The sequence below is a fragment of the Andrena cerasifolii genome, chromosome 2 (genome assembly GCF_050908995.1).
Source record: "Andrena cerasifolii isolate SP2316 chromosome 2, iyAndCera1_principal, whole genome shotgun sequence".
Lineage (NCBI taxonomy): Eukaryota > Metazoa > Arthropoda > Insecta > Hymenoptera > Andrenidae > Andrena > Andrena cerasifolii.
The window spans coordinates 20,579,559-20,594,061 of NC_135119.1; the positions used below are offsets into that span (position 1 = coordinate 20,579,559).

At 38.5% G+C, this 14,503-nt stretch overlaps 1 protein-coding gene across 2 annotated transcripts in view; it reads right to left on the minus strand.

Moving 5' to 3' along the window:
- Window positions 1–1,069: 1,069 nt before the first annotated feature.
- Window positions 1,070–14,503, minus strand: part of Gyc88e (Guanylyl cyclase at 88E) — a 30,102-nt gene continuing 16,668 nt past the window's right edge. Inside the window, exons 3-13 of one of the 2 annotated variants that reach the window (XM_076830796.1) lie at window positions 13,813–14,026; window positions 12,021–12,294; window positions 10,361–10,484; window positions 10,152–10,293; window positions 9,566–9,692; window positions 8,676–8,880; window positions 7,965–8,111; window positions 7,324–7,456; window positions 4,987–5,214; window positions 4,171–4,500; window positions 1,070–3,172 (exon numbers count right to left, since the gene is read on the minus strand). In XM_076830796.1, coding sequence (XP_076686911.1) covers window positions 2,766–3,172; window positions 4,171–4,500; window positions 4,987–5,214; window positions 7,324–7,456; window positions 7,965–8,111; window positions 8,676–8,880; window positions 9,566–9,692; window positions 10,152–10,293; window positions 10,361–10,484; window positions 12,021–12,294; window positions 13,813–14,026 — 2,331 coding nt within the window. In that variant the 3' untranslated portion in view covers window positions 1,070–2,765. Of the gene's footprint in view, window positions 3,173–4,170; window positions 4,501–4,986; window positions 5,215–7,296; window positions 7,457–7,964; window positions 8,112–8,675; window positions 8,881–9,565; window positions 9,693–10,151; window positions 10,294–10,360; window positions 10,485–12,020; window positions 12,295–13,812; window positions 14,027–14,503 lie in introns of both variants that reach the window. The other variant, XM_076830795.1, reaches the window with a different exon arrangement.

A 14,503-nucleotide genomic window follows, 5' to 3' on the forward strand; every position in this document is an offset into this window, starting at 1 on the left:
CGTAATCATTTAAAAGTACAGTTTTTGCCACTAGTTGGTAATGATTGATTCCTTATACAAAGCTTGCTAAGCTTTATGAAGGGAAAATTGTGTTTTCTGCGACGTGCACGTAATACTGTAAGAATCAATATAGTGGCAATGGCTGTGATGATGGACTTGAATGTATTGGACGATAAGGGAATAATAAAACTTCTGGTTCTTTTAAGGTAGCCTGTGAAAATGATTGATTTAGTATCCCATGTAATTGATAGGAATTAATTTATTTCTTATGTAAGAAGAGATGCATTTAAGGTATTTCGGAACTATAAGTGCTGATTAATAAAATTTGTGAAATGATATAATCGAAATTTAATATGATAACTTTTGCAATTTCGTCGTGTTTTTTTACTAGATGTTCCATTTTTTCTATCGGCTCACACTTTTTACATGGTCCTCGATTTATTAATATTTCATGGAATTCAAAAAATTCTGAAACTTTGTGAATATGTGGGGGATTTCCTCCTGATTGCAATGCAATTTTTGTTTGCTGCCCAAATTCACTCGAAGAGGGTGATATCAACCCTTGAAAATTCGGCTATTTTCCGATTTTGTGTTGTAACTCGCGAATTGTAAGAGATAGAAAAAAAGTTTCAAGATAAAAGTTACTGCTTTTAATTAAATCTAGCATTTAGTGAAAAAATTATTTTACAGTTCGCGAGTTGTAACGCAAAATCGAAAAATAGCCGAATTTTCGGGGGTTAATTTCACCCCCTTCGAGTGAATTTGGGCAGCAAACAAAAATTGCGTTGGAATCAGGAGGAAATTCTCTACATATTCACAAAGTTTCAGAATTTTTCGAATTTCCGGGTTCGGGATGCTCCCTTGTAAGTATGACATCGAAACCTTCAATTCCTACTTCTCTCAAATCGAAGTCGCTTCATTATTGATTTATTCATACATCGCATGATTCTCTGCTATAATAATATTCGTATAATTTAGTAATGTTTACTTAATAAAGAATCAAGAAAGCACTTCGTTGTAGATTACAAGTTAAATAAACAGCAGTCCACAGAACTTGAAGAAGAATTCAGTAAATATTTATTGACTCAAAAATGTACACAAAATTGGATTAAAATTTACATAAATCGAGAATGATTACCGTGTCATCTGAAGGATAGTGCATGCTTCAAGGAATGCATTCATTTCTCATTTATATTGAAAGTATTTAACATGTTTATTATATATTACTTCTTGCAACATCTTTCTTGCATTAAATTAAAACACAAAGTAACAATTCGAAACCCGCAAAGTCAATGCAAAAGAAAAAGACACGAAGAGTATTTGCAAAACGCAGGCGGATCGCCAGCGCACCGAGAGACGGGAGTACGTTTCTTGTCGTATTTTGAGAAGCGAAGAATTATGAAAATTTCATTTCGCGAGTTACAGTAGTTAAAGGTTGAGAATTCTGGGCGTAAATCGTACGCCCACGCAGAAGATAGTTCTAACTTCATTAGCATTCAAAGATAGAGCGTAGTAGTACAATATATTAATAAAGTTAAGTACGAATGATAAGACTAAGTATGAATAGTGATGCGATAAGACTAATTCCAATGCTGACGATATGTTAAAATAATCTCCTACGTGCACACCGACTTGGAAAACCCTAACTGTTAGTGCAACTAAATTTTCTCTTCATCCTGCTGCCTAATTGTCTATTTCGTGAACCAAAATATCCCCTTTCTCTAGACGCCTTACCCTTCCTCTGATCAATCTCAAATTACCTTACAGTACAGACTGTTCTCACAAATCGAAATTCCAGTTCACACGGAGATCAGGCAACTGCTCGCGCCTTTAAAAAAAAAACCTGACTTGTTTTAGCTTTGATATATGCATTAAGATTAACTTGTCTAACAAGTATACTCTAATGACGAATATATTACACTTAAGACACTTCTGAATGCAATCTCCGTAAATTACAGAGCATCGACTTCCTTCAACGGTGGTAGATGTTACAGTTAATCGTCAGTTCCACTTGAAAATGCCAAACACGGATAGCACAACAACCAATGCCGAGAGCTTTGGCTGTCAAAGTCGTCTCCCCCACCGTGGCTCGTGCGCGACAAAGGGGCGGGGCAAAGGAACGCGAGATGGAGTAGTGGGGGTAGCCGCTCAACGATCTTGAACAACCAATACTATCTACTTCTACTCTAGACGCTTTATTTCTTGTTCCCCTTTGATATACAGCGCGTTTCTGGAAAATGAGCCAGGCTACAGCGCTTTTCTATCTGCAGATATACAAAGTGAGTAAAGGGAAGGGTTCTACTGTTTAATGAATTAATTCGATGATATCTAAATGCATTCGGTCATCAATTTTATACGCAGAGCAAAGAGAAGGCTCAATTTATATGAAAACAAATATAAGATTCTGTTTAAACAAAAAGTTAGCGCACAGTGAAACTTGTTCCTCTAACAATTATTTCTACTTTTACATAGAAAAGAGCTGCAAACCATCCCAGCTTCCAGAATCGCCCTGTATTTAACAGAGCACAATGCTAACGTTGTGCCCACTGGTGACCATTAATAAAGCAGGCTCTATCTTCCAGACATTCAGATCGGTCTAATGATATAATCGTGCTACGCGTCGTTATCAGTCTTCAGCTAATCAAAAGTAGATAGCCTGCTCTCGAGTAGAGAACACGAGCTCAACAGTGTTCAACGAAGCCAGCCGGCGACGGCGTCGGCTCGCTGAGAAGGCAGATCGATCGGTGAACCCACGAGGGTGTCTATTAGGAAACGCTGCAGCCGTTATTCTGGTGGCGCATCTTTCCACTCTTCGACATTGTAAAGCCGGGGCAGCAATGGTCCTGCTGGGTCAGCGACTGCGAGTTACTGATGTCGCCATGGTACTTCGTGTAGTATTCCTTGCTCTTCTCCGACAGGGCATCCTTATCCTGCTTCGAGACCTCCAGGTCTATCGGAGACGCTCTCTCCTCACGCGACTCCTCGGACGACGTGCTGGAGCTCGCGTTAACGTTCAACTCGGGCTTCGTGTGTATCCCTGCCGACTGATTCTCGGCGCGCGGCGACAGGCTGTCTCTGTGCTGCCTGAAATGCTCCTCCGTGTCACTTAGAAGAGAGCTGAACATGTCGGTGTCCCTAGTGATCACTGCCCCCATCGAGTTCGACCGGCATTCTACAAACATCGTTCCTTTAAAACACGCCTTTGATCCTTTATCTCTCGGCAAGCTTCGCTTGGTTCGGTATGAATTAATGGCACACAGCGACTGGGGTTAAAACTGTTAGAGGAAACATCTTAGGGGGCGTTAGAACTAGCTTTGCCAACTGACTCTTAAGCCTTTGTGAAGCTGTGATCCTGGCTCCAATAGAGGGTCAGAGGATGACTTCATCTGGCGATCGTCGACTGGTAAAGTTAATATCGAGGCTCTCTTAAGGGGTCATGCTCAGTCAGGAGGCCGAAAAAAGGGTGGTCTTTGGAAATTTTTTACCCAAAAGCTATAACACATTTCTCAAAAAATCTTTTTTCCTTTTAAGGATTGCATCTAGTACTGTGCATCGTAATTTTTTTATTTAAAAATATTTATTAATAACTAAGTTATTGTCCATCACTCGAAGGTTCTCTAAAAATAAAGGCTTCTGCGGTGACCACTGCTGCTCGAAAGTCGATCATCTAAAATAAAAAATTCAAAAGAATTTACTTATTATATTATATTATCTAGTATTTGAACGAAGGATTTTTAAATGCGATACTTAGTTTTCTTTTAATTGACGAAAATCAGGCAGGATTTATAATAAAAATTGAAACTTTTAATTTAAACATCAGCCATTTTTTCCCAAATCAGTATTTCGAGAAATCCTTCGTTCAAATACTAGATAATATAATATACTAAGTAAATTCTTTTGAATTTTTTATTTTAGATGATCGACTTTCGAGCAGCAGTGGTCACCGCAGAAGCCTTTTTTAAGAGAACCTTCGAGTGATGAACCGTAACTTAGTTATTGTTAAATATTTTTAAATGAAAAAATTACGATGCACGGTAGTAGATGCAATCCTTAAAAGGAAAAAAGATTTTTTGAGAAATATGTTATAGCTTTTGAGAAAAAAATTTCCAAAGACCACCCTTTTTTCGGCCTCCTGACTGAGCATGATCCCTTAACGAGCCCTCCACTTACCTCTCGTATCGCTATTCTTGGTTGGCGAATTCGCGACTGACCGACGGGCAACATCCTGGAACGTGATGGGCGAGTAGATTCTTCTTTCCTCGGGAAGGAACGACGAGTCTGGGAGCGTCGGAGATATCAACTTAGACCCACGCCTGGAAGACGTGTCCAAGTAATTCTGGCTCTCGAACATGGTCGCTGCGGTGAAGCCGACAGGCGTTCCTGCTGAGACTCTTTTCTCTGTGTTCCTCGTGTGCCACTGTGGTGGCTCTTGGATAGTGATTCCCTTCGTCGTCAGCGACCTGTGCTCTCGCTTCTCTAGCCAGTAGGTCTTCATCGTACCTGGAAGATTTGCGTGCAGTTTGCGAGGCAAAAGGTAGCATAAGTCAAAGTGGAGCCGTATATTTGTATTTATTTGATACTGTTGTACAGTACAGTGCTTTTGTTAAAGATTTGACGGAGAATCTACGCCGTGAAGCGAGAAAATTATAGTTTGGGAAGCTACTTATTTCAAATAATATAATTATTTCAAATGATATAATTATTTCAAATAATATAATTATTTCAAATAATATAATTATTTCAAATAATATAATTATTTCAAATAATATAATTATTTCAAATAATATAATTATTTCAAATAATATAATTATTTCAAATAATATAATTATTTCAAATAATATAATTATTTCAAATAATATAATTATTTCAAATAATATAATTATTTATTTGTCGTTCGAATTACAATTTCGAATGCACAGCTCCCCTATGCGATTTGAAATCTTATATTCACCCATATTCGCATACTTCAATTCAAGCATTTCGTACCTTTACCCTTCACTTCTATTTCTCCTCGTTCTTTGACTTTATACGAAGGCGACAACAGTTCCCGCGTGGACTGTGATATATGGATCTGCATCGCCTGACTCGTCGCCTCCATGCGTGACGCTGTGTTCACTGAATCACCGAACAGGCAGTATCGCGGCATTTTCAAGCCGACAATGCCAGCCACCACGGCGCCGCTGTGAACCCCCACTCGTATTTGAAGGTGGAGACCTAATAAAAGAAAACTTGTTTCTTTACGAATTACAGCTTAGCCTATTCGTTTGCAAACTACCCCTACAAGAATAGCCAAACAATTTCCCTAATTTATGATTTTACACTTCTTCGAGCACGCGAGACTGCTACAAACATACTTATTAAGCTTCATGATTTTAACACAATATTCCACAGCTGTGGAATAAAATAGAAATTTCACCAGCTTGTAGGGATCAGAATTATGGAGTTTCTTTTTGCTATTATAGACAGCATATATATGCCAGTCTATATAAACTGGTGGTTTCAAGCTATTTTTTAGTAAGTCGCGTTAGGTCTGATTCTTGTTTTACTGCCTGCAGTTTTGTGGCAAGAAACGAGTGTACAGGTCGTTAAAAAAGTGATGGTCACTGCTTTCAGGGGTGAATTTACAACTCTGAATCGGTGGACATTTGTAGAAAAAAATTGCCGCAAAATCGTGTATAACGTTGAAAATTAATGTTAATTTTTTTTACGTCAATATATTTTGCTGAAAGGAGAAAGTGTCTTAAAGGAACTATGTGTCGGAAACGCGCTTTCTTTGCAAAAACATGAAGAATGGTCAAATACATAGATCACTTCGTCCATGCCAACACTTTATCACTTCTTTTTTTTTATGAAACGATGGGTTTGCAACATCTGGGTTCTTCTAGACTTTATCTCCTTTCAGCGTTCGAAATAGGGGTTCTTCACTTTCCCCTATGTCGATGGGGAAAAAATTAACATTAATTTTCAAGTTCGTGGCAAGTATTTTTTGAGCTGTAAATTCAGAGGTGTAGATTCATAATTATAAACAAGTTTGTGGCAAGTATTTTTTGAGCTGCAAATTCAGAGCTGCAGATTCATCTCAGAAAGCAGTGACCATCACTTTTTGAATATCCTGTACAGAATGCACGAGGTAGCTAAACGATATGGTGGGGGATAACCCTTCAGTGACCGTGAACAGCCAGTTGGGTTCGTTTCGACTGTAATGCAGCGAGATTTTAATGCTTGAGACTTTATAAACGTAAAAACGCGCGTAAGAAGTCAGTTGGTCGACAATGAAGTAGGGGAGACCGGGGCTAGTTGACTAATTTTTAGCATTTCTAATTTTTTATAAATAGACAATTGGTATTTTGTTCACTTGTTGCACACCAAAAGTTTACAAATTTCATTAGGTATACAGGCTTAATTCTTAAAATTGTTTTAATTGAGTCTAGGTTGTCTTTTTTATTATATTTAGAGTAGTGAGACGAATAAGTCAACAAACCCCGGCTGTGGGGTTAGTTGACAAATATGATGGGGTTAGTGTACATTTACTTTTCAGTTTTAACCCTTTGCCTGCGAAAGACGTATATATACGCAGCCAATTCCATCAATATAGTATACGAAAGGCGTACATATATATTCTACGACCAACAAACTTTTGTTATTTTTTTTCACTCCTTCACAGTTTATTTTTTTATTAAGTATCATGGTGTTAGATGCTGTAATTACTTTCTACTTGTTTGTTATGGTCTATTTGGAAGGCCTGAGACTTTGAAGGGAGGATAGGGTGTAAAACTGGTAGGGGTGAGTTTGGAGGAATTTATGGTGGGGGAAGCGGATTTGAGCAGCTAAACTCTTTGCTTCGACTGCACCTTGAGGATAAAAACTGCAATTTTTAGTGGTACCTATTCCTATGCTTAGTCAAGTAACCCCGTCCGGCATTGTCAACATGTTAAGGGTCGTACGTACAAAACCTCCACGCACCGGATAAAATAAAATACCCTAAATTATAGTCAATGTATCACTTTGCCACAGAATATTCATGAAAAAACAGCAAGCAATACTTAGTGGAGAAAAATTCACAAATAGTCGAAACAGAAATGTTTACTTCCCGCCGACCTTTTTAGGTTTCTCATTCTCACCGATAGAACACGCAAGTTTTTGTCGCGGTGACGGATTAAATGGCAAGCTGGTCATTCATATGCTTGAATATCGCGAATCGCAGCATAATTTATAACATAATACAACAATTAAAGGGAATTAGTCAACTAACCTCGTTAGTCAACTAGCCCCGGTCTCCCCTACAGCCACACTTACGTTCAGAACATTTCCCTGCACTCCTACCTGTAGAGCGATCTTTAAGATCTGTTATAGCCTCGACCATATCGAGTGCCATATCGCAAACACGATCGGCGTGATCGTTTTCCTTCACCGGTGCGCCAGACACCACCATATAGGCGTCGCCGATTGTCTCAACCTAAACGAACAGGACACGCATACAGGGATTCGCACGAAGAAACGAATGAAACGTTTTAGTATTCTACTTAAAAAAAAAAATTATTGAAACGCAGAGTGTGTCAGAAAAATGTCTACAATGAAACCATGTAAACAGTTTCGGAAGACGATTTCGGTGAACATAATTTAGAATTAAATTATTAATTTCGTATGCTCCCCTCAGAATTATCAAGCTAACAGCTCCTCCTTCGCTTTTGCCGCGATAAAATTCGATTATAGTCAGAGTCAAATTACTAATATGGTATTAAATTTTTTTACACCATTTCTGTCTACGAATTTAGGAACGGTACCGAGGTATTCCTGTTTCTGACGACCCACCCTGCATTTCAGGCTATGTACTAAAAATGTGATAGGTAACTTCGAGATACAACTTCTACAATTAACTTCGCCTGCTGTTCTTTTTTTCTTTATTGAAAGCAAGAGAATGACGGGGGGACAAATAAATGGTAACTCTTACTACCTAAGAATACCTTGTACACCCGGTTCCTTTCGGTTAACGTGTCGAAAAGGGAATACATAGCGTTCAGCATGGACACCACCTCCATCGGCGTGATCCTGCTGCAGATCTCGGTGAACGTGACCACATCCGAGAATAGAATCGAAACGCTGTCGAACATCTGGAACAATTGATGCAACCAAAGTAAAACGCGTTAATTCGAAGCGCTGGCATTCGAATATTGAGTGGATAAGCCAGAAAATAAACTGAATCGCGGCGTTTGAACGAACACTTGGATTATAATAGAAAAATGTGTTGGATTGCTGTAATTATTAAAAGGCAAAAGTGATTCAACATTCAGGGAAACCTGAATATAGTAAAAGATAAGGTCTTTTTCTTTCAACATCCGGCAACTGTGATAAAACAGTCCGTTGTTAGAGAAGAGCTCACTTCTGTTCGGTATACCGTGTTAGAAAGACATTCTTTCCTAGTCGTGAAATAAAACTAAAATATAAAATATAAAAGGCTTTCATTTAATAACCAATTTCCAGGAAAATGAACCAAGAAGTAGCAGGGAAAAAATGTCTGACACTTCTATCGAGATCCCCTACGAACCTGTAATGTTTAACAAAAAAAATCGGCATATTCGGGTGACCGAACGTACGAACCGAAGTTCCCTCGTCAGCTTTCAAGAAGCGCCGTTACCGAAAATGCGCTAGGCGCGCGAATTAACTGCTTCCTTTACCTCGCACGTGTCTATCGGGCTCTCCCCGTTCCGCAAACGATCCGCCACTTGTTTCGGTATCATCTGATAGAGCAGCTCATCCGTGCGCTTCATTTCTTCGTCTAACTTCCTCATCGACTCCTCTAACTTTTTGCTCTTCAACTGCTCCTGATCCAAGGCTAGCTTCAGCTCCACCGATTGCTGCGTACCAGCCAGCATCAGATCTCTATAACACGCGATAGTTTGCTTCTGCAGAATTTATACAGTGCAGTAGTGGTGAAATCGAAGGCGCGGTTCCCCAAATCCCCCAAAAAAAAACAAACAAAAAATTCAACAAATTATGAAACTGGGGATATGTAGAGGATATACAGGTACTTGTTACGCAATTTTGACGACTGTTCAAATACAGTCTAAGGGGGTGAAATAACCCCTGAAAAGGGTCGACTATTTTAGCTCGCGAACTGTTAGATAATATTTTTACCAAATGATCCTAATTAATTAAAGGAAGTAACTTTTGTCTGAAAACTTTTGCTATTTCACCGACTCTTTTCCGATTTTGCGTTAGCTATAATTCTCGAACTGTAAGAGACAGAAAAATAGTTCTCAGGCAAATGTTATTTCTTTTAATTGGGACTACTATTTGGTAAAAGTGATACGCGAGTTGTAACACAAAATCGGAAAATAGCCGGATTTTCAGGGGTCGGTAAAATTTCACCCTTTCAGAGTGAATTTTGGCACTTCATATTCCCAAAGTTTCACGATTCGCAGTGCCCCTTGTTCTACGCGATAAGGCAATAAATGCAAGCTGAAAAGTATACTTGTTTCAATCCTCTCCCCTCCCACTATCTTATTTTACGTCTGAAGTACCAAGAATTCAAGTAATTTTAGAAATATAGCAAAGTACACAATACCTGCTGAAATCGTGCATGGAAAGGTCGTTTATATAAAGGCCTGTGGCGATCAGTGCATTCAGGTCTGGCATAACAGGTGTACCCAGGTACATCATCATCCTCCAGTTATCCATGTATATCATTTGACCTGCGGAGTTTTCTACTTATTAAGGGACTCGTCTACTTAGGAACTTAATACACAGTGGAGAGCTGGGTCTAAAATATTGGTTGCCACGAAACAAAGGAGCCACAACTACAAGGCTATCATTTAATAGTCACAACAGTAAAGATCCGAGCCTATATAACGTATGCGCCGGCCTCGCATAATATTTTTCATAGTTATTTATTATATTCGTAAATACAAAGTATTTTTTTTTAAATATTAATACAACGTGAATTTTAGTCACACGCAGTAATAACATTGGATCTTCCATTACATTTTCAAGCTACTAAAAAGTCATTAACGTTTTGATCATATTGTCTGATGTTTAAAGGCAAGCTGACACCCTGGCCAATCCGCCACTGTTAATATACCGTAGTCAGACTGTAGGAAGTTTTTGAAAGCTTAGACAGTGTTAAAACTCGGAGGATAATTGGAGAAGCTTACCCTTCAGTCTTAACGTCCTGTCGTCCACAGAATCCAGCTCCTCGCTCAGTAAAATTTCGTTTCCATGCCGATCGGATGGGCGTTCCGTAAGAATTGGTTCCACCGTTACCAGCTCGAAAATGTTGTTCGTTCGATTCAGGATCTGCGGCGGGAGAAATGTGTTCGAGCAATGAAACCCACTGCGGGGTTTAAAGTGTTTTCACACTTACAGAGTGAAACTTGAACGCGATGAGCGGTCTGACGAGATCGAAGAAGTGCGTGATCTTCTTGCCAATGAGATCGGGCAGTATCACCATCAACGAGTTCCCGATGCTCCTCACAATCATGTCCGACCTGGAAACGAGGACGAAAGGACGAGAGAAGTTATGCAAAGTGATAATGAGAATTATCAGGCTTCCAGGAATGTTAGGTCGCTTTTGTGAGACGTTAATCTCCTCCAATAATTTATTATTATTATTATTATTATTATTATTATTATTATTATTATTATCTTTATTATTATTATTATTATTATTATTCGTCTTTATTACTTGACACATCCAGAGAAGAAAATAATACATAAAGACAAGCGAAGTAAATGGCGAGGCTGCAGTACAATACTATTAGAAGCCTAACCATAACTAAATAACTAACTAAATGACTAAAAAAAAAACTAACTAACATTAAGAAACTGGAAAGTTATCGTGACGCATAATGTAACCATATATATCGCCGAGCTTTACATTTAAAATCAGGAAACGAATTTAAACCTCGAATATCAGGTGCGAGGGAATTATAGTAATGAGCCGAAATATAAGCAAAGGATGATTGAAATTTAGATGTCAAGTGTGTCGGTATGGAAAGGAGACTTTGGTGTCGAGTAGAAAGAGAATTAGGCCCATGGTAAGAAAGATTATTGCGAAGAATATTATAGAGATAAGGCGGGACATGAGATGAGAGTATTTTGTCAACGATACAACATAAATGGAAAATCCAGCGCTGAGGCATACGTAACCAAGACGTTTTGATATATAGGTGAGAGATATGATCATACTTTGGGACACAAAAAGAAAAACGCAAACACGTTTATCGTGTGCACTTTGAGCTGCGTAAATAATGCAGCTCCGTTTCGTACTTTCCTAACTGAACACTATTGGACATCCTAAATCTTTATTTCTTTAAGAAATATAATTTCTTAATATAATTTCTTTCTAATCTTTAAGAAATAATTTCTTAAGATTTCTTTAAAGAAAATGAACTCCACATTCTCAACATACCGTCAAGAACCCAGTTCCTGATCGGAACCCAATTCCTGATCAGTTTAGGAAAACAAACCAAATAATAAGCTTATTATGATACAAATTTATTCTAACAAATTACTAAATAATTATGAAGTATTTTGAAATTTATACGCAAAATTCGATAGCTCATAGTAAAACGTGTGAAGGTGATCAGGAACTGCTCCCTTCGCATTTTTCACTTTCAAAGTTAAATTATAAAATAATTATTACTATGTGTGCACTTTTTTTAATACGAAATTAAAAATAAAACATAGATTTACTGAAATAACAAATAATCTTTTAAATTTGGTTAAGTTTTCCCCTTACACGTTTAAAAACCCGCGGTAGTTACTCTTAAGTGATCAGGAACTGGGTCCTTGACGGTGATTTTTTTATTCAGAAAATAAATTTGTCTGGTCATACGACGGTTTCGATCGATATGCAGGGTGTTCTTAAGGAATATAAGGATGCTTATAACTGCAAAAATAAGCATTATCCGACACACAAGTACACCAGTTTTTTAAAATTATTTTTCTGAGCAAAGCAGATCCTGAAAATGTCCCTCCTTTTATAAACACCCTGTACACGAGTGACAAAGGGTTGCACGTACCCAAAGACGATGCAGAAGGGGAATATTTCGAACAGCACGGAAGCTCCTATCGGCAGGTGTTTCTCTTCGCGGGTCATTGCCAGCGAAGCTTGCGTGAAAGCTCTGTTATCAAAGGTGAGCTGAAAGGTGACGTGCACGGTGTCGAAGAGGACCTCCTCGCGCACCAGCTCGATCTGTAATTCCTTGTGATAAAAATGACGGGCGACTTCTCTTATCTGGCCCATCGTGTAATAAACGAATCCCCGTCGTTTGCTCCTGTAATGGAGAGTCAAGCCTGCAATAAAGGGGAAATTGAGGATAAACACAAATCGGCAGTGCGTGCGCGGGGATCGCTAGAAATCTTTCTACCCCTGCCAGAATATGTGTTGCTTTTACTACGGCAAACTGTACAAGATCCTTCCGAAACGTGGATTAGAAATTTCGAGAGCTCCACTGTGTCCTAAAAGTAACACAGTAGAACTTCCACCATCCGAATTGATAAGGAGACATGTTCGTACGAGGATGAGGACATTTTTGGATAATGAAACACTCGCTTTCTTCGTGATTATTATTCTGCATTTCAGAAAAAGTGATGCAAGTAAGGATACTAAAAATGGAAAATCGTTCAATTTCCCACGTTGTATATTCTTGATATTTTTGCGGGAAGATTATGTAAGATGTGAACGCTTGCAATGGCAATTTCATCTTACAGTCGTTTATATAGCATTTATTTTGATCGTTGCAGAAGGGTGGAATGTTTCTGTTTACTACATATTTAATCATGAAAGGAATAGTAACAACGGGTGCTCGGATACTGGAGGTTCTGCTGTTAGTCAGTAAGGGGAAGTTATAAAGAATTTGTGTATCAGAAAATAACGAGGAACGTGTTGCGTCAATGCAGTAAACTTAAGTTGGGTAATACAAGTATTGACTGGGGTATTAATCGATTTAGTACAATTTTAAGAATCACGGTACAATGATATTTGTAGAATCCACTGTTTAATTTCCAATTTGTTGTGCTTGGTTTAAGGGAAAATGCCACCCCTGAGACGGTTAAATGTAGCTGTAACAACTAAACTAGCAGCTGCGCACGAAGAACAATGATAGATTCTTTTTATTCAAGAAAGATAGATTTTTAAAGCTTATGGCTTTTGAAAAACGAAAATAAAATTATGCTTTTCTAGGCCTTTCAATCGAAGGCCTAATAAAGGACACGCTGGTGTGGTGTGCACTCTCCTGCTGGAACGGTGGGTGCTGCGATAAAACTAATTGTTTCTCCACACTCAGCATGGCCGTAGTTCTGGTATGAACCACTATCATGAGGATTAAAATTAATTTGACCCCACTTTAGATACTTTGATTTCATATCACGGAAAACGAGCACAAATTTTTTGATAAAATATGAAACGAAAACAAGACCTAAAATTTCAACAGTCTTGTCCTTGGTTCATTCCAGAGCTCCATGTGTGGCTGAACTGTTGTAAAATTTTCAAGACTGTAGGTGCTTTAGTTTTTGACTAATCACGCACACAGGTTTCAAAAAGGTATTTTCAGGAAATCAACAAGTTCATATTTAAAGTGATATTGCGAACACGTAAATTGACTTACCAGCCCGAATCCATTTCGGCACTAATCTAGAGCTATAAAAAAATGCGAAAATAAATAATGGAGAAGTGTTGACCTCGGGGCTGGCATTTCCCCTTAATTGTAAGAGTTTACCATTAAGCTCGAATTAGAATAATACGAAAATTACTATGAAAGAGGAAGCATATTGCGTGCCAGCGCAAATATCCTTTGCTCGAGGTTCGTTTACCTTGCCGCGTCTCGTTTTCGCAAATAAACGAAGGAGCTCTCATCCTCGGATAGGAGAACTTGAGATATTCGTGCAAGTTGTCCAAACCATTTAGGAAATCTCTCACGTGCCGTCCAAGTACTGAAAGCACACGATCGTAACCGTACTGGCCAACGAATCCTACGAAGTGTACACCCATCTGATCGAAAAATTCTTTTTCCGTGATGCCAAGTACCTGCGATACGAGCGAAAGATATATTCGGATCGAACAAGGTCCAAACGTGTCTGTTCCACGTGGCGTGCAACCACAAAATTACGATTACCACGAACTGACTGTATTCCTTTCATTCACCATAATTCGAGAAATTTAGACTCTTCCCTGCTCCCCGAGAAATTTATCATTCAACGCAAAATTCAATTCGAAAAGTTAATTCTGTCGTTAGTTTCAGAATTTCTCTCCCTTTCATCTAGGGGTTATTTATTTACACCCGATTCATTGCGATTTTACCGGCTTATTGTATTCAATGGAAAACGTCGAATTTGTCTGTGGTTAAATTAACAATTCTCTTAATTGTGAGTTCATCTAGATATAAGATAACTTTTGGGAATGTTACCTGCACTCAGGGGCGAATTTGTGTATACAGGCAGCAAATTTATGAGGGCCGCAAATTTTGAGCGAAAGAAATTGACAAATGTTTAAACAGAGGCTTGG